The 23435-nt window shown below is 36.6% G+C and overlaps 1 protein-coding gene across 13 annotated transcripts in view; it reads left to right on the top strand.

The window, feature by feature from the left end:
* Positions 1-23435, top strand: part of dnm1l (dynamin 1-like) — a 200844-nt gene that overhangs the window by 23312 nt on the left and 154097 nt on the right. For 6 of the 13 annotated variants that reach the window (XM_039769930.1, XM_039769928.1, XM_039769933.1 and 3 more), the window contains 2 exons: positions 5600-5747; positions 16274-16309. In XM_039769930.1, coding sequence (XP_039625864.1) covers positions 5600-5747; positions 16274-16309 — 184 coding nt within the window. Of the gene's footprint in view, positions 1-5599; positions 5748-16273; positions 16310-23435 lie in introns of those variants that run through there. The other 7 variants (XM_039769937.1, XM_039769935.1, XM_039769938.1 and 4 more) reach the window with 3 other exon arrangements.

Raw genomic sequence — 23435 nt, 5'->3', positions numbered from 1 at the left:
TACTACTGTTTTCATAAGGCATGTCATAAATTAAAAGGAAGTTGCTACTTTGAAAGCTCAGCCAATGATAAACAAAAATCCAAAGAATTAAGAAGGGTTCTCAAATTTTTTCAAATGACTGTATAAAGTGTTTGTACTTGTATGTTTTCACAGTTTAGATAATTGAAAAAATTAACATCTTTTCTGAAATAAAGTTAAACCTTAAAAGAGTTAAGATATAATTCAGTGTTTTGGTTTTTCCGTAATGTTATTACAATGATACTAACGCACTGTTTAAATTTTTGGTTATTTTATTGTCTAAAAATAGAACCTGCAGGTAAATAACTTGATTGAAGAAGCAGGCACTGAAGTTTTACTGCTAAGGGTACACAGTACAATGAAATTCTTACTTGAATGGCTCTCACAGATTAATGACAGCAGTACAATACCAAGAACTGACAGCTAAAACATGTACAAGATGGATTTTTGGGGTTATCCATAAGAGTGACAGTTGAGTACCCATATGAACTGTGGTCAAAAATGATGTTAAGTCTAGTTTTGTATGTGCTAATGTGACATTTTACCATTTGGTAGAATGGAAACAGGAGAAAGTGACTAGATATGATGGCAGAGCACATGAACAGTCCCGGGTGCCTTTCTAAGACCACATGTTTTATGTATGCGAGTCCACTTCACTGTGATGTTTTTGTGAATATCTTTCAAGGATGTAAATAAATGCAAATGTGACAAACTTTTCCTCTGGGTAAGCTATAAAATTTAATACAGTATTTAAAATAATTGGCACTATATTTTCCATATTTTAGGACAGATCATTTATATAGATTTTTTTTGAGAGATTAAAATGTTAAATTCCTCAATTTTGGACTTTTGACATTTTAGTGCTGCAAAGGTTGCTGTACTCTACTTAATGTGAATTAGTGTTAATTTCTCAGCTTCTCCCAAATTTTGTCTGTTTGATAGTCAGTAAATAGTAGACACTTTGGTGGACTAATAAATAACAATCCACAGAGGGGCAGGAATTATTCTGAAATTATTTTAGACGTATATGCAGAAGCACACAGTCTACATGTGCCTGAAACGTACAGTAAAATCACAATTACACATCAGGGGTTGGGACCGAGGCCATGATGGATAAGAGAAAAGATGGACAGCAGAGTAGTTATGTTAAAAATGATATACAGTAGTATCATTTAGTGAATCATCATATTTATTTACAAAAAAAATGTATTGCCAAAGTATAATATAGTATTAACAAAATTAATTTATATTATTGTAATGACCAGCGTAATAAGCAAATTCAACTCAGATGTACTATAGTTTTCTGTGTTTTACTTCTATAACAATCAGTGCCCTGTCATATACTCCGTTATCATGGTTACAGACCATATGTCCAAGACAATGAAAGAAAGCTTTCCCTACCAATAATTCTCTCCTGCCACTCACATTATGTCTTTTTCTATACTGCAAGCACTCTTGCTTTGTATCTTCTGACTCTCTACTCAAAACTTCTTTTTGCTGCGCCTTCCTTTTTTTCCTAACTTCTCCTGTTAGTCATCTCCTAAGAGGCGTGTCCGCTTCTCACAGAACAGGAGCTCTTCTCCCAGTCCTATCACTTACACAGCATTCCACCCTTTCTACTCCCACACAGCGCATTATAAGCTGCCTGCTTGTCAAAATATATTAATAAAACATAATATAACATAATTTTAAAAGAAAATTACAATGCAGAACATTAACATTAATACAGAATAACATTACCATCAGTGGTTTCCATTTTTGACATGTTTTTCAATTTTGTTGGCATCACACTTTTTATTGTTCACTGTTGTTCTTCCTACTCCATAAATTGAAGCAATACTTTTCGTAAACGTTTAATCAATTAAATTTTTTGTGACAATTCCATAACCACACACATGTTTATCAGCCATAAAAATGTATAGTAGTGTAATTATAATAAGAGAAAAGCTACAAAATGCTATAAAGCTGAAGGTACGAGCTTACACTGTGATTTCAAAATGCGGCATGACACACTGTATCTGTATCTTTATATAATTTATGCTTAGCTTTTTCCATTGCTTATTTTGGGTGATTATTGCTATCAACCAACTTTACTGCACTTACCAATTACCTTAATGTTATTCACTGCTTGGTATATTTAGTATTTTTTATAGATGGTTCAATGTTCGGTGTGGTTTATAAACAGTGGCAGTAATTATTTTATATTTATTAAAAATGTTATGTCAGTATATTTACAACAATTTTAAAACTGGATATCGTACATAGTTAAAGTTCCATGCTAATTGTTAGTAGTGGCAAAATCATACAGTACAGTATTTTATAGATGTTGACTGTGACACATTGTGTGTTTACTTAGAAAAATCCATTCAGAATTGTTAACTCCTTTTCAGAATACATAGAGATGAGAAGTTATGCCATATCCAAAAGGAATATTTTCTATCATTGACAATTGCAAACTTGACCAGCACAAGCATTTTAAGTCAATTTTTGTTTTAAATACAGTAATAATAATTCAGTAGTCTTGCAGTGGAATGATATCCTGTTCAGGGGTGGTTCCTGCCTTATGCTTATTAGCTGCCTGAATAGGCTCCAGGTCCTTGAGACCCTAAATTGAATTAGGCAAATTTGATCAGCATACATACATTATGTATCACTATATCATTGGTGGTTTTACCTAGGTTTTGTAAGAAAGGTTTGATTAAAATTGATGTTCATTTATTATGGATCATACAATGACAGACATAAAAATTGGACATTACATATAAAACAGCACAGTTTTAACAGCATTACACCATGAAAGGAACCAAGAGATTTCCATGTCTTTCATCAGTGCTCAAGGTCATTAATCTAACTAGCTAACTCAGGGGTGGACAAACTATGGCCTGCGGGCCACATCCGGCCCGTTGATCTTTTTAATTCGGCCCGCCAAAGATTGGAACAGAATTGCCCAAATCAAATCATATAATTATGACTGCATTCATTTGACCTTGTCCTGTAATGCCTGGCATTCCACCAGGTGGCGCATTAGGCGCAGTGTTACATTGACTTGATTTTGCGGAGCCCGGGTTACTCTCAGTTATTACTCTGCTACTGCTCTGAACCCATCTGCAACAATGAGTGGGCCAAAGAAAAGAAAAGTGGACAGTGAGTGCCGAGTGCTTAATAAGGACCGGACTTCAGTGAAAAAGTATGTCTTATTTGCCAAGAAACCGTTGCAGTTTTAAAGGAATACAACATCAGCCGTCACTTTTCCACCAAGCATGTTAATTATGCTAACAACCAGTCAACGCAAGAACAGACGGCTACCGCTCAGAGCTTGGCAGCTAGTTTTCAGGCTCAGCAAAACACCTTTATCCAACAAACTGCCATCTAAAAATCAAGCACGAAGGCAAGTTATGTGCTGGAATTCAAATTAGCAAAGACCAGCAAGACTTTCTCCTAAGGGGAGTTTCTCAAAGAGTGCATGGTAGAGACAGCAGGTATCTTGTGTCCTGAAAGCAAGAACAAATTTGAAAAAATTAGCTTATTATGCAGGACAGTGACTCGCCATGTTGAGCTAATTGACGAAGACTTAGCTAGCAAGTTAAACAAAAAAGTGGAGTCATTTACATTATATTCCTTGGCACTGGACGAAAGTAATGACATAAAGAACACCGCTCAGCTTTTAATTTTTATCAGAGGGATTAATGACAATTTTGAAATAATGGAGTTTTTGGCCATGGAATCCCTAAAGGTGAAAATGCAGGGAGAGGACTTGTATGACAGCGTGTAAGGGGTCATCAATAGGCACAAGCTACCTTGGAGTACGCTCGCCAGCATTACCACAGATGGATCGTCAAATCTGACTGGAAAAAACGTTGGGTTGCTCAAAAGAATCCAGGAGAGGATGAAGGAGGACAACCCTGAGCAGGAGGTAATTTTCTTACACTGCCTAATCCACCAGGAAGCACTGTGTAAATCCGTATTGCAGCTTGACTACGTAGTGAAGCCAGTTGTAAAACTTGTTAACTTTATTCGAGCAAAGGGACTTCAGTATCGTCAGTTTATTAAGTTTCTTGAAGAAATTGAAGCTGATCACCAGGACTTGCTTTACCACTCCAGTATCCACTGGTTAAGTTTGGGGAAAGTATGTTGACAAGTGTGGGAGCTCAAACAGGAGATAATCTCATTTTTGGAGCTACTTGAGAAAGCGAACGATTTTCCTGAGCTGAGTGGCATAGATTGGCTTTGTGATTTAGCTTTTGCTGTGGACATACTGACACACATGAATGAGCTGAACGTGAAGCTACAAGGGAAAGACAAGTTTTGTATATGAAATGTACACAAACGTCAGAGCCTTCAAAACCAAGCTAGCTTTATTCTCAAAGCAAATGTCAAACAACTCATTCGTTCATTTCCCCAAACTGGCTACGCTGAAAGAGGCACCTCAACTTGTGAAAAAATACAGGAAATCACTGGACGACCTGCATGGAGAATTCTGCCGTTGGTTCTCTGAATTTTGGAAAAATGTACAAGTCACTTCTTCTGGTGTCAGGTCCCTTCACACGGGACCCTGAAACGGTGCCACAGGAGTTGCAGTTGGAACTCATTGATCTCCAATGTGACGCTGTCTTAAAGGGGAAGTTCAACTCTCTTAAACTGGATGAGTTTTGGCACAGAGGATGCTGGTGGTGTTTGGCTCTACGTATGTGTGTGAACAGACTTTTAATGTGATGAACACCAACAAAGCACCCCACAGATCCCAGCTGAGCGATGAACACCTCAGATCTGTTTTGAAAATTGCTGCAACAAAACTAACACCAGACTTCGATGCACTGGCAAAAAAGGGTGATCAACAACACTGTTCCCACTAAAAGTGAAGGTAAATATTAACACTGTAATGCCTTTTTTATGTTTGTTTGATATGTATGCATCTAGTGCTGGCCCAGCCCATCTGTCAAATTTTAAAAGTCAATGTGGCCCCTGAGCCAAAAGGTTTGCCCACCCGTGAGCTAACTAGTAGCTGATTAGCTATGTTTGTTTAATTCCTTAGAAACTAAATGAATTGTAAAAGGCTTAAGATGTGCATTAAATTTTCCAATTTCTGACTTAGTGTCAAGGTTCTGCTTTATGATTTATAGCCAGTCTGAACAAAAACCAGAAGCACAGTGCTTGATTATTGCTTTTATATTCTCGCAGTGAAAAGTTTTTAAAAAGTTGATATTTTTCCTTTATTTAACTTAGAATTTTTACTAGTTTATTGTTATCTTTCTCCCACTGGGTGCAAGATAGGAAGAAACTTCATGCATACTCGGGCACACCATAAAGGTAACTTAAGTTAATTTGGATATGTATTTAAAAAATAAAATAAAAACAGCTGTTGTCAGGTAATCTTTTATTGCATATGCTAAAGACATTTTTTACTTACTTTTGCAGGATTCCAACAAATATGTAATCCCTATAATCCTACTTTCCACAACACATATATAACAAAAAAACATACATAGCAAAAACATTTTTAACAATTTTGTTGAGTATTTTTTTTTTTTTTTGATTGTAGCTTACTTGTTTCCTTCTTTTTTTTTTTTCTTTTCTTTTCTAGAGCAGTGGAAAAAGCTCTGTCCTAGAAAGCTTAGTGGGAAAAGACCTGCTTCCTAGAGGTACAGGGATTGTTACTCGACGACCCCTCATATTGCAGTTAGTTCATGTTTCCTCTGAAGACCAACAAAAAGCCACAGTGGAAGAAAATGGTAAGTTCAAGCCCACTGAAATCATTTGGTATTCTGCTTAAATTGGGTGTTCTCAAACTTGTACTTGAAGAGGTATGTCTGGATTGATTATAAGAATCGATGTTAAAAATCAGTTCAAAGTTCTTTAAAGTCCACAAAGTTTTTTTTTAAACTATTAATCAGTGCTTTATATTTAGTAAAAGAAATTGTAATACTTACACAACATAAATTCTTCATTTTCATTAAATAAATAGCCTACTGTTTATACCTATTCAGTAGACACTGGATAATGCCTAAGCTACATCAATAATTTACTGTGCACACATCTAAAATAGCATGCCTCTGATTACCTTTTTAAAAAAAAATGATCAGACCTTTTGTATGGTCTTTATTCACTCAAGCAGCTCTACACTCATGTAAGCACTTTCACAAAACACAACTCTTGGACTTCTTGGCGTGGATACACATTTGTGTACTTAAAAGTCACTAAATTTTGCATATACACTTAAATCACATTAACCAGGATGAGGCAATGACAGACAAGAGCTATAGATCACTTGATTTATCTATGATTTTATTAAGTATTCAATTATAAACAGTTCAGATGCAATGCGTTGTAGCCAATTAGCTAAGTATTCATACAATACAATGCAAAGTGTTCTAAACCTCATCAGTAGGAACAGTAAATGTTTAAGAATACTTTGCAAGAAGATATGGAAAAACTAGCAGCATCAAATGGAATAGCCTTCTTCTCTTGTATACTGTAGATCCTGGTTGCTGATTTTCAAACTGAGCCTTGGTCAGAGGTCACTTTTTTTAGCTGCAGCAAAGCTTTATAGCAGGTCTGCACCAGGGCTGTAAAATTAGCCAAAAAATATGGTTTGAATATTCAAAATAATTATGTAAATATTCCAGCTCATCGTAGCATTGACAGAAGAACAAAAGCTAGCCCATGTAAGCAGGAAAAATCATAACAGTACCTAGGGTTCAAAATTCTGTGCAGGGGTATCATAAAAGGGTAGCATCTGCTCAGCCGTCCAGTCTTAAGTCTAGAACGGACAGCTAGGTGAGCAAGACCTTGTTAGTATAGCAAGCCATGAAATCAACAATGAAAAGCAACTTAAATCCTTACTTGTCACACGCATTGACACCATACTTTACTACATTATTATTAATATTTTTTCTTTTTTATTTGTGGTGAGTCTACAAAGCATGAAGTGCTTTTGGCTTATGTACAAGTGAGTGAGTACTGCAGCCTTCAAATGAAGGTAACGTTTGAAAACAAATACCTTTACAAAAACGGGATTCTTTGTGCATACAAAGTGACATGACCATAAAGAAAGTAGAACAAAACACACCTAGTACTACCTGTAATGCACATAGAAGGCCCAGATAAAAATCACCGATTATTGTTTAAACATACTAAACACAGCCATTATTTTATTTTCCCCAACTGAGCTGCTTTTTGTTCCTTGAGGCCAGAAGATATGTAGTCATTGTTCATCTCTATTTAATATAAACTGAAACACTATTAGGCAATGCCACATTGTAATGAACTTTAAGTATTTACCTAAAAGTTTTGAGGTTTGCTAAGAAACGGCAAGCAACAGAGCAAAAGAGCAAAACTTTAAAGCATATTATGAGTGGCCTGTAATGTAGTTAGTTTAAAAAAAATAATAATAATAAACAGGGTTGGATAAATCAGTAGTAGACTTCTGGGACTACCAGTTTTTTATTCTGGACAACTAAACTTCAGACTTCCAAAGCCAAGTAGACTACAAGATATTTCAGATCTTTGGTCTATGCAGTTTTACTTGATCAAGCACAATACTGTAAAAACAGAAGACAAGACTTTTCATGTGCAATCTTAAGTATGTTGTCACTTTTAAAAATACAACTACTTATAGCATGCCAGACTGCCATAACCTCAGTCTTAAGCCTGCTTTACACTTAACATGCCCACACTTGTTGCAAGGACAGCACAGAAAACGTGATGTAAAATACGGCAACATGCATTGGGCTTTTGTCGCACATTGCGCATTGATTTTCTTATTATGTGGCAATGTGGGTGCAGTGCAGCATGTTCTCTCTCACTACATCCATATACCTTCTCTTAGGCCTTCCTCTTTTCCTCTTGCCTGGCAGCTCTATCCTTAGTATCCTTTTCCAAATTTACCCAGCATCTCTCCTCTGCACATGTCCAAACCGTCAAACCTGAGCTGATCAGTATCCTTTAAAAATCATATATTTGCTAAAATATTCTCTTCCAAGGTGCCAGTTGTGCTGATATTGTGGTAGAAGAGAGCTATGCACTCATGTACAACAAAACTTTATAAACAAAGTTGCTGTAAAAAGTTACAGGTAATCGTCCACCCCGTATATAAAGCTAGGCTACCAAAAAGCGTACCTCGGCTAATATGTTTGGAAAGCTGCTAGCCCAGCAGACTACCATGTTCGTTTAAAATTTGTTCAAGATTTGTCCAAAATTTGTCTTGAATAAAGCAGCTGGTGCAAAGCAGACAAATTGTGCAGACACAATTTGATAAGTTAGTAGTGCAGGATGCCAGGTTATTGCTGACATTGGGACACTGCATATTGGCTAAGGTAGCTAAATATGAATTGTCAACACTAAAATACACTTTAAAGTGGGAATTTAAAGTAGTCTAAGGAAAAACCCAGCCACAGGGGATGCACAAACCACTATGTTTCTTCGTGTCGGTCCCAAGCCCAGATACTGTAAATGGGGAGGGTTACGTCAGGAAGGGCATTTGGTGTAAAATTTTGCCAAATCAATATGTGGACAACAATTTTGGATGATCCGCTGTGGCAACCTCTAATGCGAGTAGCTGAAAGAAGAAGAAGAAGAAGAAGAAGACAGTAGTAAAAGGAAAATCATAATTATGAAAGTTCTTTTCTATTTGTGTTAATGAGAACATATTAGTCTACAACTGCAGTCAAGGATAAGAGTGAATCAGAGCAGGATCAGATGCTGAATGATACTTTGAGTATACTGGCGAAGTAAATAAAATTTTATTCTGAGTAAACCTGTAGATCAGCAAACAGAGCAGTAGGAGAGAAAAACTGTCCCAAACTACATTGTGAAGGGGTGTTGCTTTCAAGTGTTACTGATCAAATAGGAATGGCCCAATCAGGTTTTTTATGGCTGGTACGTATCACCGATTTCATGTTGGTAGATTCCAATTTTTTTATTATCCCTTTAAAAACCATTTTACACTAAGCTCCTTTATAACCAGGCACCTTGAAGACTTTTGTCCTATAATAATGTGTTAACTTTGGTATTTTTATAAACTATAGACCACAAGTGTTAACTGTTCAGTTTTTATTAACAAAATGAAATTCTGTAGGCTTATTGTTCAATGACCATAAAAATGCTATAAAAATAAAATTTCCTTAAAATACATATTTTAACTAATAAAATATGTCCTAAAATATTCATCCATAATATATGTGGCATAAAATAAAATATGTTCTTCGGCATATTGTCTTGTTGGGAGGAGTCCCAAAAGAGTTTAGAAACCTTCCTATATATGTATATGTATATATATATGTGTATGTGTATATGTATGTGTGCGCGCGTGTGTATATATAAAATATTCATAGCATTCGTAGTCCGAGTCCTGATCTGATTGTATGGGTGGTTACCTACCAGGTTACACAACTGTGGTTGGTCTACCAGTCTGCAAAAATAGTGCTGGGCGGTATGACCAAAATTCTATATCATGGTATTTGTCAAAATTATACTGGTTTCACAGTATTCAACAGTAGTTTTTTCCCATGCATGAGTGGATGTTAACCACATTTTCCACTGCAATTACTGCAGTAGACTGGCTAAGTATAACCTGTTCCACTGTCATGAGAATTGTACATTGTACAAAAAACATTTTAATGTGCACACAAGTATTAATACAGGTTTGCATGGCCCCATAAAGTAATAGTTTTCAAGGGGGTGGTACTAATGAAGAGAAGGAATCGCACTGCATGACAGTCAAAATATAGAACCTTTTTATTGAACAAATTTTGCAAACAACTTAAACTAAAATTTTGACAACATATTTTCAACCACCCAAAGAGGCATTTAGACTAAAATAAAATATGTAGAGGTGTTTGTCAAAAGTTGTATTGCACTGAACATGTCTTAGAAAAGGAATAAATTCTTCTGTATAAAAGCGGTCGGGATTGTCCTTCCGTCCCGTGAGTGCTATGCAGGCGCGGAGTTTCACACACGCCCTGTCCATTTTGCAATGCACGATGGGATTTGTAGTTTAGTTTTTCCAGGTAAAAGATGATTTTCTGCTCCAGACTGTGCGATATCTTCTTCTTCTTTCTTACTATATAAAAGCGGTCGGGATTGTCCTTCCGTCCCGTGAGTGGAAAGTGTAGCGGTATTCCGCTTATCACAGACTTACTACTTGCAGCTTGCGGTACGAAGCGACATGATGTGAGCAGAGTTCTGCTGCTCCCATCGTTCTCTTGCTTTTGTGCGCGATGCGCTGGAAAAATAGACAAAATTATGTCTCTGGAAATAATTAATGTTGATGGAGTACAAATGCCACATCGCGTAGTAAATATCAGGGGTTCAAAAGGGCGACCTCAATATAGAAAAAAAGTTTAAATTTCATCACAAAAATAACAGAAATTACGAGTATTAAAGTAATACCGCTCAAATGCAATATAACCAAATTAATGAGTTTGTATAAAATACCAAATTGATCTACATATTGAATTGTCTTAAGAAGTGGTCGCCTTAAAAGGCTGGTCAGCCTAGTAGTAAATATTTTTTGTAAACCAACTACACTTTCTGTTAATGTTAACAATCTCTGTCCACTGACACATTAAAGTGATCTTTTAAACAACTTTACCATCATTCAACTGCATAATATTTAAACTAGTAAATAATAACAATAAAATAAATAATAGTGCAACTTCCAGTAATAATACTATTACTTCGAGACTTCAAGCCCAGGTACATTACACAGTATTCACCAAATAAAAATAAAATAAAACAAGTGCAACTTGGTGATGACATCTGTACCAACTGAACCATCATTTAGGCAAATTGCATTAATATTAACCTTGCTTCAAGCTAAGCTATATACATAAATAAGAAAACTGCAACTTGCATTTATAATGCTATTTGTGGTATAGCCCTAGGGAATGGTATTAGGGCCACAGGGAAGAAAAAAAAAACTATATGTCGAGATTAAAGTCAACATTTCCACTTTATTCTCATAGTTTATTTTATAATTAAAGTAGAATGTTGTAAACTAAACTTCATCCTAAAATCAATGTTTAATTTACTAGATTTTCTCAAACCTCGTCATAAGTTAATGTAGCACATTAAATGCTTTGTGTTAAGTTTTCCCTGACCCAGTTGTTAATCACTACACACTTCTTAAACTGACTTCCTTTACACCTTGAGGAGGCGCAGGCAGTGATCACCGCACAGAATACATTCACTTCATGATATTCCTGCTCTCTGAAAATTTAGAATGCTAAGGATGAAATAAATTAAAGCAGGTATTAAACATGCACGGTAGTGTGGCAGTAGTGCTGCTCCCTCGCAGTAAGGATTCCCCAGGTGTACGTTCAGTGTAGAGAACTTTATGGCAGGTGTGATGAGGCTCCAAAAAACTGGATGTATGAATAGGTATTGCACAGGTTTAACTTGAATATTGTGTAAATGTTGGGTTCGTGATCTGGTGGTCGGAGACACAAACACAGAATTCAGTGGATGTTCTTCTGAGCGGGCTTTCTTTATTGGATGCGTGCTGTCTCTGTCTGATCTACCAAACCCCCAGTTCCTATCTTATCATTTTTTTCTTTACATAACCAATCACCACATGATAAATGTCTTTGTGAAATTAAAACTAGTTATAAACTAAGACCACAGAGTGTTCAGAACTTCAAAAAAAATATTCATTATACATGTTTAATTATGCAATCCATTCAGGGCTGCGCCCATCCCACAAGCAGTATTGTGTGCAAGGCAGCAAATCCTGAACGGCAGCACATTGCAGTGTGAATACGAGCAATACATAAACAAGCAGGGTCAATATAGCATAATAAAACCCCATATCCTACATGACTTTGAAAGGAAACCGAAGCACACCGAGTAAACCCACCAGCAGACATGCAAATTCAAGGCAGGGTACACCCGAGACCCCCTTGCCGTGAGGCAGCAGTGCAACCTCCACTCCACTGTGCCCCCACATGATTAATACATGCTTTAATGCATTTCATCATAAAAATGATATCAGGTGTTTATCTTAGCATTCTAAATGTTCAGGGAGCAGGAATATCATGAAATTAATGTATTCTGTGTGCTGCCTGCACCTCCTCTTAGTGCAAGAGGAAGTCAGTTTAAGAAGCATGTAGCGATTAACTTGGCTCAGGGAACACTTAACACAAAGCATTTAATGTGCTATATAACTTATGAGGGGGTTTGACAAAATCTAGTAAGTTAAATATTAATTTTAAGGTGAAGTTTAGTTTATGATGTTCTACTTTAATGACAAATTACGAGAATAAAGTCAACATGTCAACTTCAATCTCGACATAAACGGCAAGAATAAAGTAGAAATGTCGAGAATAAAGTCAACATGTCGTCACACTATTGCACAGTACCCAGGTACATTACACAGTATTGAAAAAAAATAAAACAACTACAACTTGGCTTGCAGTATTATCCAGTAGTACTGAAACAGTATTCACAGATTTCAACATAATGGTCAACATCTGACCTTTTTAAACCAAAGTATCTCCAGGCAACGGACGTGACTCCTTTGTTTCGGCAAATTTCTTCTGTTTCATCATGTTCAACTTTAATTGTCAGCTATAGCTTCAGTTTCGGAATGTTCTCTGTCCATTTTCACCGTGCAATACCTACACTACCGCATGTATTCCGTTGCATACATGTTTAGCAGTGTAGCAGTGAAAAAGGGCCCCTGGGCAATACCTCGACTAATGCATGTACTCTGTTGCATGCGTGTTTAGCAGTGTAGCAGTGAAAAGGTCCCCCCTTAAACAGTTTCCCGCTGCGCCACGTTCTGAACATTGCTTAGGCAATTTAAACTGGTGCTGCGGTATTAGAAAAATCCATATCATAAAAATAAAAGCCGGTTTTCGGTATAAACGGGTATACTGCCCAGCACTATGTATATGTGTATGTTTAGTCATCATCTTCTTCCTAGTGACCTTTATCCGTGAACAGCAACTAAGTGTTTTCCTAGCTAGACTGGCTTGTCCACTTATATATGAGTGTAAGTTACATTTCTGCTATCGAGGAAATACGAACAGGACACACAGTTATGCAGTTCTCCAAATGCATTAAACCAAGTGATGGTGCATACCTCCCTTTTGGTTCTGTTGGTGGTTATACTGCCAGTGTTGTCCTGCATGTTCTTCGTGGCTCATTATTATTATTATTCCCTGGATAGATAAGTAGATGAGTGATAAAGCCGGGTGACTGGTCCCTCAAATCTCGTACACACTTTTTCCAGAATTTTTCCCCAGTCTTCACACATTATATACTTCATGTCAACATTTTGGCATTAGTACTATAACATGCAATTTCTATTTTAGTTATCTGTTCAACATTTCTTGCCTCTTATTTCCTGCCCTCAAACATTTACCCAGATCATTCAAGGCATGGAACACTCATGAAATGCATCTATTCCAAATAACGATTTATTATTTACCTTGTACAACTCTAGGTACCTTACACCCAGATAAAGAGCCTTTAGCTGGCAGAACGCCAGCTGTGTTGGTGGGGGATGGGATAGAAAGCTGCTTGCTACCAGTGCTGATCAACATGTTTGCAAAACAAAGATGCTGATGAGGAGGTGTGAAAGAATTTAAAGTGGCCTGGGATTATGATTTTTTTTCATAGGCTTCAGGGATTCTAGTGTTATGGAGAAGATACTTGGCAAAAGCCAGAGTGTTCATGAACAATCTGCATAGGTTGAAACAAGAGAAGTTGTGTTTCATTAATATGCTGGAGCTCTATGAGCAACCAATAAAAGAATACAATCAGAGTCGTCCATATGATATTATTTACTTTCTGAATTTCAGAAAGCATTTCATAAGGTCCCGCATGAGAGTTTGGCTATCAAATTAAAGAACTGGGAATTCACAGTGTAGTTTGTAGATGAGTGCAGAACTGGGTAAAACACAGGAAGCAGAGGATATGGTGCCAGGAGCCTTGATAGAATTGAGTGATGTTAAGAGTAGTGTTCCAGAGAGATCACAAATATACCAATGATCTTCATTAGATAGGAATATAAACAACATTCTGGTTACATTTTTAGATTATACCAAGATAGGTGAATTGGCAGATAATCTAGTGGGACTTGGCCAGCATACAGGCTTGGGCAAATTTGTGGCAGGTGAAAGTAAGTAAATATAAGGTATTAGATGTAGGAAATAAAAAAAATTGATTTGATTGCAGAATGGGAGGTCTCAAACTTGAATGTACTGCTTATGAAAAGGATTTATGAGTTGTTGTGGAGACATCACTCGCTTCTTCCAGGCAGGCCAGAAGACATTAGGAAGACTAACAAAAAGTTAGGTTATATACTGTAGTATGATGTGTAAAATTCATATCAAAGAAGGGTGTGCTTGAGCTTTACTAGTGAGGCCACGTCTAGAGTGGTGTATGTAGCTTTGGTCTCCAGGCTACGAAAACACACAGCAGCACTAGAAAAAGTGTAGAGATGAGCGACAAGGCTGATGCAAACACTGAAAGGGCTAAGTTATGAGGAAAGATTTCCTTTTTGAACAAAAGGAAAATAAGAAGTAACATGATTAAAGGCTTTAAAATTATGAAAGAAATTGGTACAGTGGATCAAGTCTTTTACTTTAAAATGAGTTTAGCAAGAGCATGGGTACACAGTTGGAAACTGGTTAAGGGTAAATATTGCACAAACATTAAGTTTTTCTTCTCACAAAGAACCATAGACACATATAATAAGTTACCTAGTAGTGTAGTAGACAGTAGGGTTTTAGGGACTTTTAAAACTATACTTGTTGTTAATTCAGAGGAGTTAAATGGGTAGGATTGGTGAACTTCGTTGGGCTGAACTTCCTGTTCTTGATACATTTTTTTAATGTTCTAAGCTGCAAAATATTAAGGAATATTGATGCAAATTAATAATGTGTAAATTCTGTAATTTGCTTTTAGTTTCCCTTTTTCATTTTGTCTACATTCACCTACTGTACTTGGGGTATCACCTAGTGTACTTGGGGTATATACAGTTTATACAATAACCTTATTCCTCCATTGTGCACCACCCGCATATTGCACCCTTTAAATATGTAAACTTTTATGTATTTTTTAGTTTGGGGTGGAACACTCATGCACACACATGTAGCTGCATTTGTCAAGGACTGCCAAATACAGTAGTTCAAATGCAGCTACCAGAAAGGCATTCCAGCACTAGTATGACTCGCTGTGCATAAAAAAAAAAACTCCACAGTCCAAGTGTCTTCATTTCCTACAAAACATAAGGGGAAAAGTTCATAATACACTCAAACAAATGGGGGAAAGGGAAACTTGTGGTATTCTGCTTGAGGGTTAAGTATCTAGGGTTACATTTTTTAAAGTTTCTATATGTTATCTCATTTGCATACATAACTTGCATAACGGCCAGAAAACTATATGTGCCTAGCTGTCAAGCTGTTCATGTTTCTTTCTGGCCTAACATCAGTGTAAGGGCTATTCCGTTCTCACACAGCTAATATTACAAACATTTCATTCCAAAGAAAATAATGGAAAACTCAGATTGTGGTAGCTGTCTTGTGATTTGAATTTATTGTTGAACTTGATGGTAAGTGCTTTAGCTGTCAGAAAATACTTGTCTAAGCATTTTGGAGAAAAAATAATATAATTAAATATATAAAATCCAGTCCAAAAGCAAATGGTTGACTCCTTAATTACAACAGTTGCAAGCATCTATTAATCAGTTTAGATGTACCATTTATTTTAATAAGTGAACTGCCTCAAACAGTTGCACTATAAGCTTTTTTCACATTACTGTGTTGGCAAAAAAATAGGTAAAATGCTCAGTTATACTTTACAAATTACATTTCATTCTTTTTTATTCATAATTGTCTAGGAAATTAGGAGTAGAAGTGCAAGAAAGAGGCACACTAATTGATATGTACTGATAGATTGCCACATTTGAAATATTTACAAAAATATTTATTATTTATAAAAAAAACTACTTCAACTGTTTTAAATTTGTTGACGTTCTGTGTTTTTTAGAATTAGGCTGATGTTTGCATCTAGTAAATCAAAATTTATTTAAAAATATATTTTGTTAATCGAGCTGTTTTTTATAGCCTAAATGTTGTTTATAATACTGTTACTGTTAGAGATTTGACATTTACCGTACTTCCCACAGCTAATCAAAATAATTCATATATAGGAACTTTTAATAATGCAGGTAGTCTCTGAATTTCTGAATTGCTTTACTGTACCACTACAATCAAACTAACCATTGCTTTGTGCTGTTTCTTTTCAACTGCAGACTTCAGTACCTGGAAAAATGGATGCTTTTACAAAGGTCTCTTTTGTTATTTCTGCATAACACTGAGCATTGTCTAGATCTTGGTTCCTCAACCAGTCAGTCACTTACAAGTAGCTTCACAAGCAAGTTCCTTTGCTTGCTGTTAAAGCCAGTGAAGTCAAGTATTGACATTTGGACAGATGAGACTTGGAGTATTATCAGTCTGTCCCCAAGAGCTTATATTTTTAGAAGGATGACCATGTTATTAAAAAAATAATCTATCCAAAAGCAAGTCTCACTGATTTGATTTGCCCTCTGTCCAACTAAACCACTGCCTGAATAGAGTACTTTTAAAAGCAATCCACTAAATTAAGATTAGATGGTTAATAATAATTCTGTATATAATGATAACGCTGATGATGATTCATATGTCTTGGTTTAGCTAGCATTCAGTTTAAAGCAAATAAAAATCATATAATTTTAAACTTACAATGCGTGTTAAGACTTATTTAGTAGATAATTTTATGGATTTGTTTGGGGAAAAAAAGTTTGAGGAACACTGCTCTAGATTATTCCTTATTGGTCCCTGCTGCTTGCATTTGCCTTCAGTGCTTTAGTTGCTATATGATTATTAGATTTTCTTTTCATCTGATGTAGTTTTTGTTTTTGCACTGCTTTTTACTGCAAACCATTAGCTTTTACATTTGCTTTATATTTTCTGTGCTCATATTAACTGTGCTCTCACTTACAGATGTCTTATTAAAAGTAAAGTGCAGTATTTGTTCATATGAGTGTTAAACATTTTATTTACAAGAGTTCATGATTTTTAACATTTTTTTTTATAAATTTCTCAAAGCATTATACAGTATTGTAAAATGTTGAGATTTAACTTTCCTCCTATTTTTATTAGTTTTTTTTATATTCTTCATTATCAACACAAAGCAGGGCCAGTTTCCTTTGAGATAACTGGTTTTGACAGCAATGCAACAATATCAATGTCTCTCTGAATATATAATGTAAATGACACACATCTCCAGTATTTAAAATTCCATAAACAGCCAGAATTTTGTTTACCATTCATCATGTGTGCTATATTGCTACTTTCACGTTTTCAAATATTTTAGTGTTTTTGTTGGATTTAGCTTTATGTTTCTTTACACTTGTACAATGAGACCAAAAATCCATCCTGGTTTGTCCCTGCAGGAGAAAGTGAAAGATACAAAAAGTCTGTAATGCTAGTGTTAAACAGACAGGTAATGTTTCCTAAAATAAGTGTCAGTTGTAACCCTTAAAATTATCAAGGTCAATATCCCAATCCATTTTTAAATCTGTTGTTTGAGTTTTTGTCAATTTCTGTTATTTCTTCCAAAAAGTCCATTTTTTGGGAAAATGTTCTAAAATTTTACATTTACTGTGCATTGAGTATGGATTATTGAATTAAAAAAAATATATAGTTTTAAAGTTACAGTTCTTGTCAATGCACGTCTGTTATATCTTCTTGTTCTGTGCTTGTTCATACCATTAGTAAGAAGCATCATCTATATATATATATATATATATATATATATATATATATATATATATATATATATATATATAATATTCACTGAGGGCACGCAAGACAGTGAGCGCAAGCAAGACAGAGCCCCGCCCACCAACTCTGAGACCATGGGATACGCTTGACAGAGCCCTGCCCGCCAACTCTAACCCTCCTACCGTGTCATGGGATATGCACGACAGAGCCATGCACGCCAACTGTAACCATCCTCCCGAGTCCAGCGTCTCTCTCGAGGCACTCAACAACTCGCCAAACACAGCCTCGGGCGCTTTCGTCTGTGCAAAAGTCCACATGCACCTCTGAACCACATTGACTTTACACTGCACGCAAGACAGCCATGCCCGCCAACTCACAGAGCCCCGCCCACCAACTCTGAGACCATGGGATACGCACGCATTTAGTGTATAAATGGATATAAATAATTGCATGTAAACGATTCACCAAAATCTGTTGTATGTAAACGATACTGTTTAAAACGTTATTGTTTTTTCATCAGAAAACCCGGTTTCCACATCTACCTGTATTAGTTTAAATGGCACTTTAACCACTCGCAATAGGGTGGACATGCTGACTTATCGTGTCGACTGGGCAACACAGTGAATACGTCATCTATCTATATATGTTTTCCGTAGCCTGCTACAGGAAGGTACTCTCTCGATCATTGCCATTGGTTTCGCTCCTTGCTATTTTCGTTATACTGCGACGGTGGTTTCCTAAGCCTTTGTTATACTGAATTCCTTTCTCACCGTTTTCCGTTCCTATTCTTACACGGCCGTATGCTAAGGCTGGCTTCGTATAGTCTCTTATAATATTCACAGATTGCATGCCAAAATGAAACATTGATACAGTATTTTAAACATTTTTACAGATGACAATATGCAGTATTAATTTATGACCAAATATTACAAGAACTATTGCATGCATCCACTAGAAGAAGTGAGGAAATAGTAGTATGAAAGGTGAAATTTGACATTGAATGGTAATTTTAAACTTTTGAAATGAATGCAAAATTTGTTTAAAATATTGACGGAGACAAGGTTAAATATTCTAAAGTGTACAAGTATGTCAAAAACACAATTTTCTCTTTAAATACAGTTGATTTCTTCAGCAGAGATAACCACGCTGTCAAATTAGAGTTTGCTAAACAGAAGTAAATTGTCCTTTTACAGCAAATTGAATTTTTTTTTATGTTTATTAATTGCAAAAATAAAGATTTTTAATAGTTAAAAAGGGCATATTTTATAGTATAAGATCATCTTCTTGTTCTTCCAGCTACTCCCATTAGGGGTCACCACAGCGGATTATGTTTTTCTATATCTTCCTGTCCTGTACAGTATATCTTGCTGTGTTACACCCATCACCTGTATGTCCTCTCTCACCCATCCATAAACCTCCACTGAGGCCTTCCTCTTTTCTTCTACCTGGGAAGTCCATCCTTAACATCCTTCTCCCAATATACAAAGCAACTCTCCCCTGCATGTGTCCAAACCAATGCAGTTTTGCCTCTCTGACCTTGTCTCCCAACTGCCCAACCTGAGCTGACTCTCTAATGTAATAATTTCTAATCCTGCCCATCCTTGTCACACCCAGTGCAAATCTTAACATCACTCTGACACTTACAGTTTTGTCTCCTGTTTTTTTGTCAGTGTCACCATTTCCAACCCATATAATATATCTGGTCTCATTACTGTTTTGTAGACCTTCCCTTTTACTTTTGCTGATACCCGTCTGTCACAAATTATTCCTGGCACTCTTCGCCACCCTGCCTGCACTCTCTTCCACAACCCCGTTACTGTTGATCCCAAGTATTTAAACTTCTCCACGTTTGCCAACTCTACTCTCTGCGTCGTCATCATTCTTCTGACCTCCCTGTCATTCACACAAATGTATTCTGTCTTATTCCTACTGACCTTCATTCATCTACTCTCTAGAGCATATCTCCACCTCTCCAGGGTCTCCTCAATCTGCTCCTTACTCTCGCTACAGATTACAATGTCATCAGCAAACATCATAGTCCATGGGGACTATTGCTTAATCTCGTCTGTCAACCAGTCCATCACCATTGCAAATAAAAAAGAGCTTAGAGCTGATCCCTAATGTAATCCCACTTCTACCTTAAATGCATCTGTCACTCCTACCGCAAACCTCACTAATGTCACACTTTCCTTGTACATGTCCTGTACCACTTTTACATACTTTTCTGCCACTCCCGACTACCTCATAAAATACCACAATTCCTTTTTAGGCACCCTGTCATATACTTTCTCTGAGTACAAAAAGATACAATGCAGTTCCTTCTGTATACTTTTTCATCAACACCCTCAGAGCAAACATCGCATCTGTAGTGCTCTTTCTCAGCATGAAACCATACTGCTGCTCACTAATCATCACCTTTCTTCTTAACTTGGCCTCCACTACACTTTCCCATACCTTCATGCCGTGGCTCCTCAGTTTTATCCCTCTGAAGTTATTCTAGCTCTGCACATCCCACCTTATTCTTAAAAATCAGCACTAGTGCAGTTCTTCTCCAATCATCATGCATCCTCTCACTTTACAAAATTCCATTAAACAATCTGGTTTAAAAACTCCAATGCCATCTCTCATGCTTCCACAGGTATGTCATCCGGACCAACTGCCTCCCCATTCTTCATCCCCTTCATAACTGTCCTTACTTCTTCCTTGCTTATCTGTTGCACTTCCTGATTCTCTGTTTCATTTTATTATTATATAATTTGTTCCGGAAACGTGCTTGCAGTCCAAAGCACTCGTATATCAAAGTGAATTTCCCCATAAGAAATAATGGAAACTCGGATGATTCGTTCCACAACCCAAAACTATTCATATAAAAATGATTAATACAAAATATAAAGTAAAAATACATAAAACAAATTAAACTGCACTTAACGTGAAGTGTAGAATGTGTGAAGACTGAAGCCCAAATACTCAATACACACTTTCACAAAAGGTATAACAAAATAAGTATGCTTTTATTTAATAATATAACAGAAGAAAAAGAAATTGCTCATATGTCATGCTGCTGAAGCCCAACTATCAGTCGATACAAAGTAAAATACATTTGCATATGTGTATGTTTGCACGTTTCATTTTTAAACAGTTTTCACAGAGGTAATGCTGTTCCACTTTAAATCTATGCAGATGGTGCAGTGGAAAAGCTACCCCTTAGCAACCTCAAGGTAATAGGTGTGAATCTTGTGTCATGTCTGTATTTAGAGCTTTGAGCAGGGAGCTGCTTTTATTACTATTATTATTATCTAAACTAATAAAAAGCAAAGCCCTCACTGACTGACTGACTCACTCACTCATCACTAATTCTCCAACTTCCTATGTAGGTAGAAGGCTAAAATTTGGCAGGCTCATTCCTTACAACTTACTTACAAAAGTTGGGCAGGTTTCATTTTGAAATTCTACGCATAAAGGTCATAACTGGAACTTATTTTCGTCCATATACTGTAATGGACTGCAGCTCAATGGCTGTGGGAGACGGAGTTGCGCCTCGCATCATCACGCCTCCCACGTAATCACGTGAACTGACTGAACGCAGTACGTAGAGAACAAGGAAGAGCTCCAAAGAGCGCTGAAGAAAAAACGCATTACACAATTGAGAAGGCAGCAAAAGAATATCAAGCGAGTGACGCATTCAAGCATATTCATAAGTGCAGCTACTGCGGAAACAAAGCACGGTGTAAACAGTAAGTTTAAATTAAGTTTATAGACACGCTCCCGCTGCCGTTTGTCATGCCATCGACGAATATGATATTCGCGAGGTACAAGTTTAACGAGAAGACATGAGGTATAAATGAGACTTTGGATCACTTTGTAACGGAGTTAAAATTGCTGTAGCGAGAAACTTTTAAGTGCCGGGTCTTAGCTAACATTAAATAAAGCCGTGGACATCGCAACATCACACAAGAGAGCAGCTCACGTGAACTGACTGAACGCAGTACGAGTGATCACTTCCATGCATCAAACCTGTACAAAAAACGCATTACACAATTGACAAGGTAGGAAAAGAATATGCTCCGAGCTGAGCTCCACAGCTAACGTGGTCTTACAGAAGCAACTTTATCACGCTGCCACCAAATACTCACAGAAAAAACCACAAGTTAATACACACGCTGTCTCAAGAGTTTCTCCACACTCAATGTATTCCTCACATCCACGTTATACCCTCTGATCTCCCATTTCAATTCAAATGCCTCCAATTTCCAGTAAGGCTCTGCTTCGCGATGACAAGTAATAAGTCTCAGGGACAGACCCTACAAGAAGTTGCCATTGATTTGAGGCAAGATTGCTTTTCTCCTGGACAACTATACGTTGCATTCTCAAGAGTGAGCTCGCGCGTGGTGAACTGACAACGTGCTATATAAAGAGAATTATAACAATCATAATAAACGAACAAAAAAACATCGGAGAACCCGTGGATTAAATAAAAAGGCAGCTTGCTTGGTGAAACAAGGAAAAACGATGGCGTTATATGTCGTTAGTTTATAAAACAGCGGAGAAGCTGTGTAAAGGGTGCTTCACAAAAAACCAGCAGAGTGCCGTATATGAGCAGGCAGTCAGCTAAAGAAGGGAATCAATAAATAACTATAATCGTAATAAACAAACAAAAAATAGCGTACAAGCCGCTGATTAATTAAAGGAAATGGGTACCTCAACAGTAAAGTAAGTCTCAAATAGCTACACAATAACTATAACAATCATAATAAACGAACAATAAAACAGTACAGAACCGCGAAGCAAGGAGAAACGACAGCCTTATATGGCATTCGTTTATAAAGCAGTAGAGAAGCTGTGTGAAGGCAGCTACACAAAAAAACAGCAGGGCGCCACACTCTGAATGTATTCCTCACATCATCGTTATACCCTCTGATCTCCCATTTCAATTCAAATGCCTCAAATGTCCAGTAAGGCTCTGCTTCGCAATGACAATTAGGTCTCAGGGACGGACCCTACAAAAGGTTGCCATTGATTTGAGGCAAGATTGCTTTTCTCCTGGACAACTATACGTTGCATTCTCAAGAGTGTGCTCGCGCAGCTTCGTCATATTACAACCGGAGTGCTGAACTGACAACGTGCTATACAAAGAGATCCTTAACAGATAGTTATTGGTATATTTTCCCTCAGTTTAAAAAGGTTTTCTTTTCTTCTTAATAAAAGTTTAAAAGCAGTATTTCATCACTGCGAAGCACTGGGATTTTGCTATATACAGTAATATACAATCAATCTATATATATATATATATATATATATATATATATATATATATATATATATATATATATATATATATATATATATATATATATATATATATATATATATATATATATATATATATATATATATATATACTAATAAAAGGCAAAGCCCTCACTCACTCACTGACTCATTACTAATTCTCCAACTTCCCGTGTAGGTAGAAGGCTGAAATTTGGCAGGCTCATTCCTTACAGCTTACTTACAAAAAATGGGCAGGTTTCATTTCGAAATTCTATGCGTAAGGGTCATAACTGGAAGCTATTTTTCTCCATATAATGTAATGGAGTTGAGTTGGAGATGGTCGTGGGGGGCGGAGTTTCGTGTGACATCATCACGCCTCCT

The sequence above is a fragment of the Polypterus senegalus genome, chromosome 11 (genome assembly GCF_016835505.1).
Source record: "Polypterus senegalus isolate Bchr_013 chromosome 11, ASM1683550v1, whole genome shotgun sequence".
Lineage (NCBI taxonomy): Eukaryota > Metazoa > Chordata > Cladistia > Polypteriformes > Polypteridae > Polypterus > Polypterus senegalus.
Note: the sequence above shows the minus strand (reverse complement) of the source record. Positions and strands in the feature narration are given on the sequence as shown.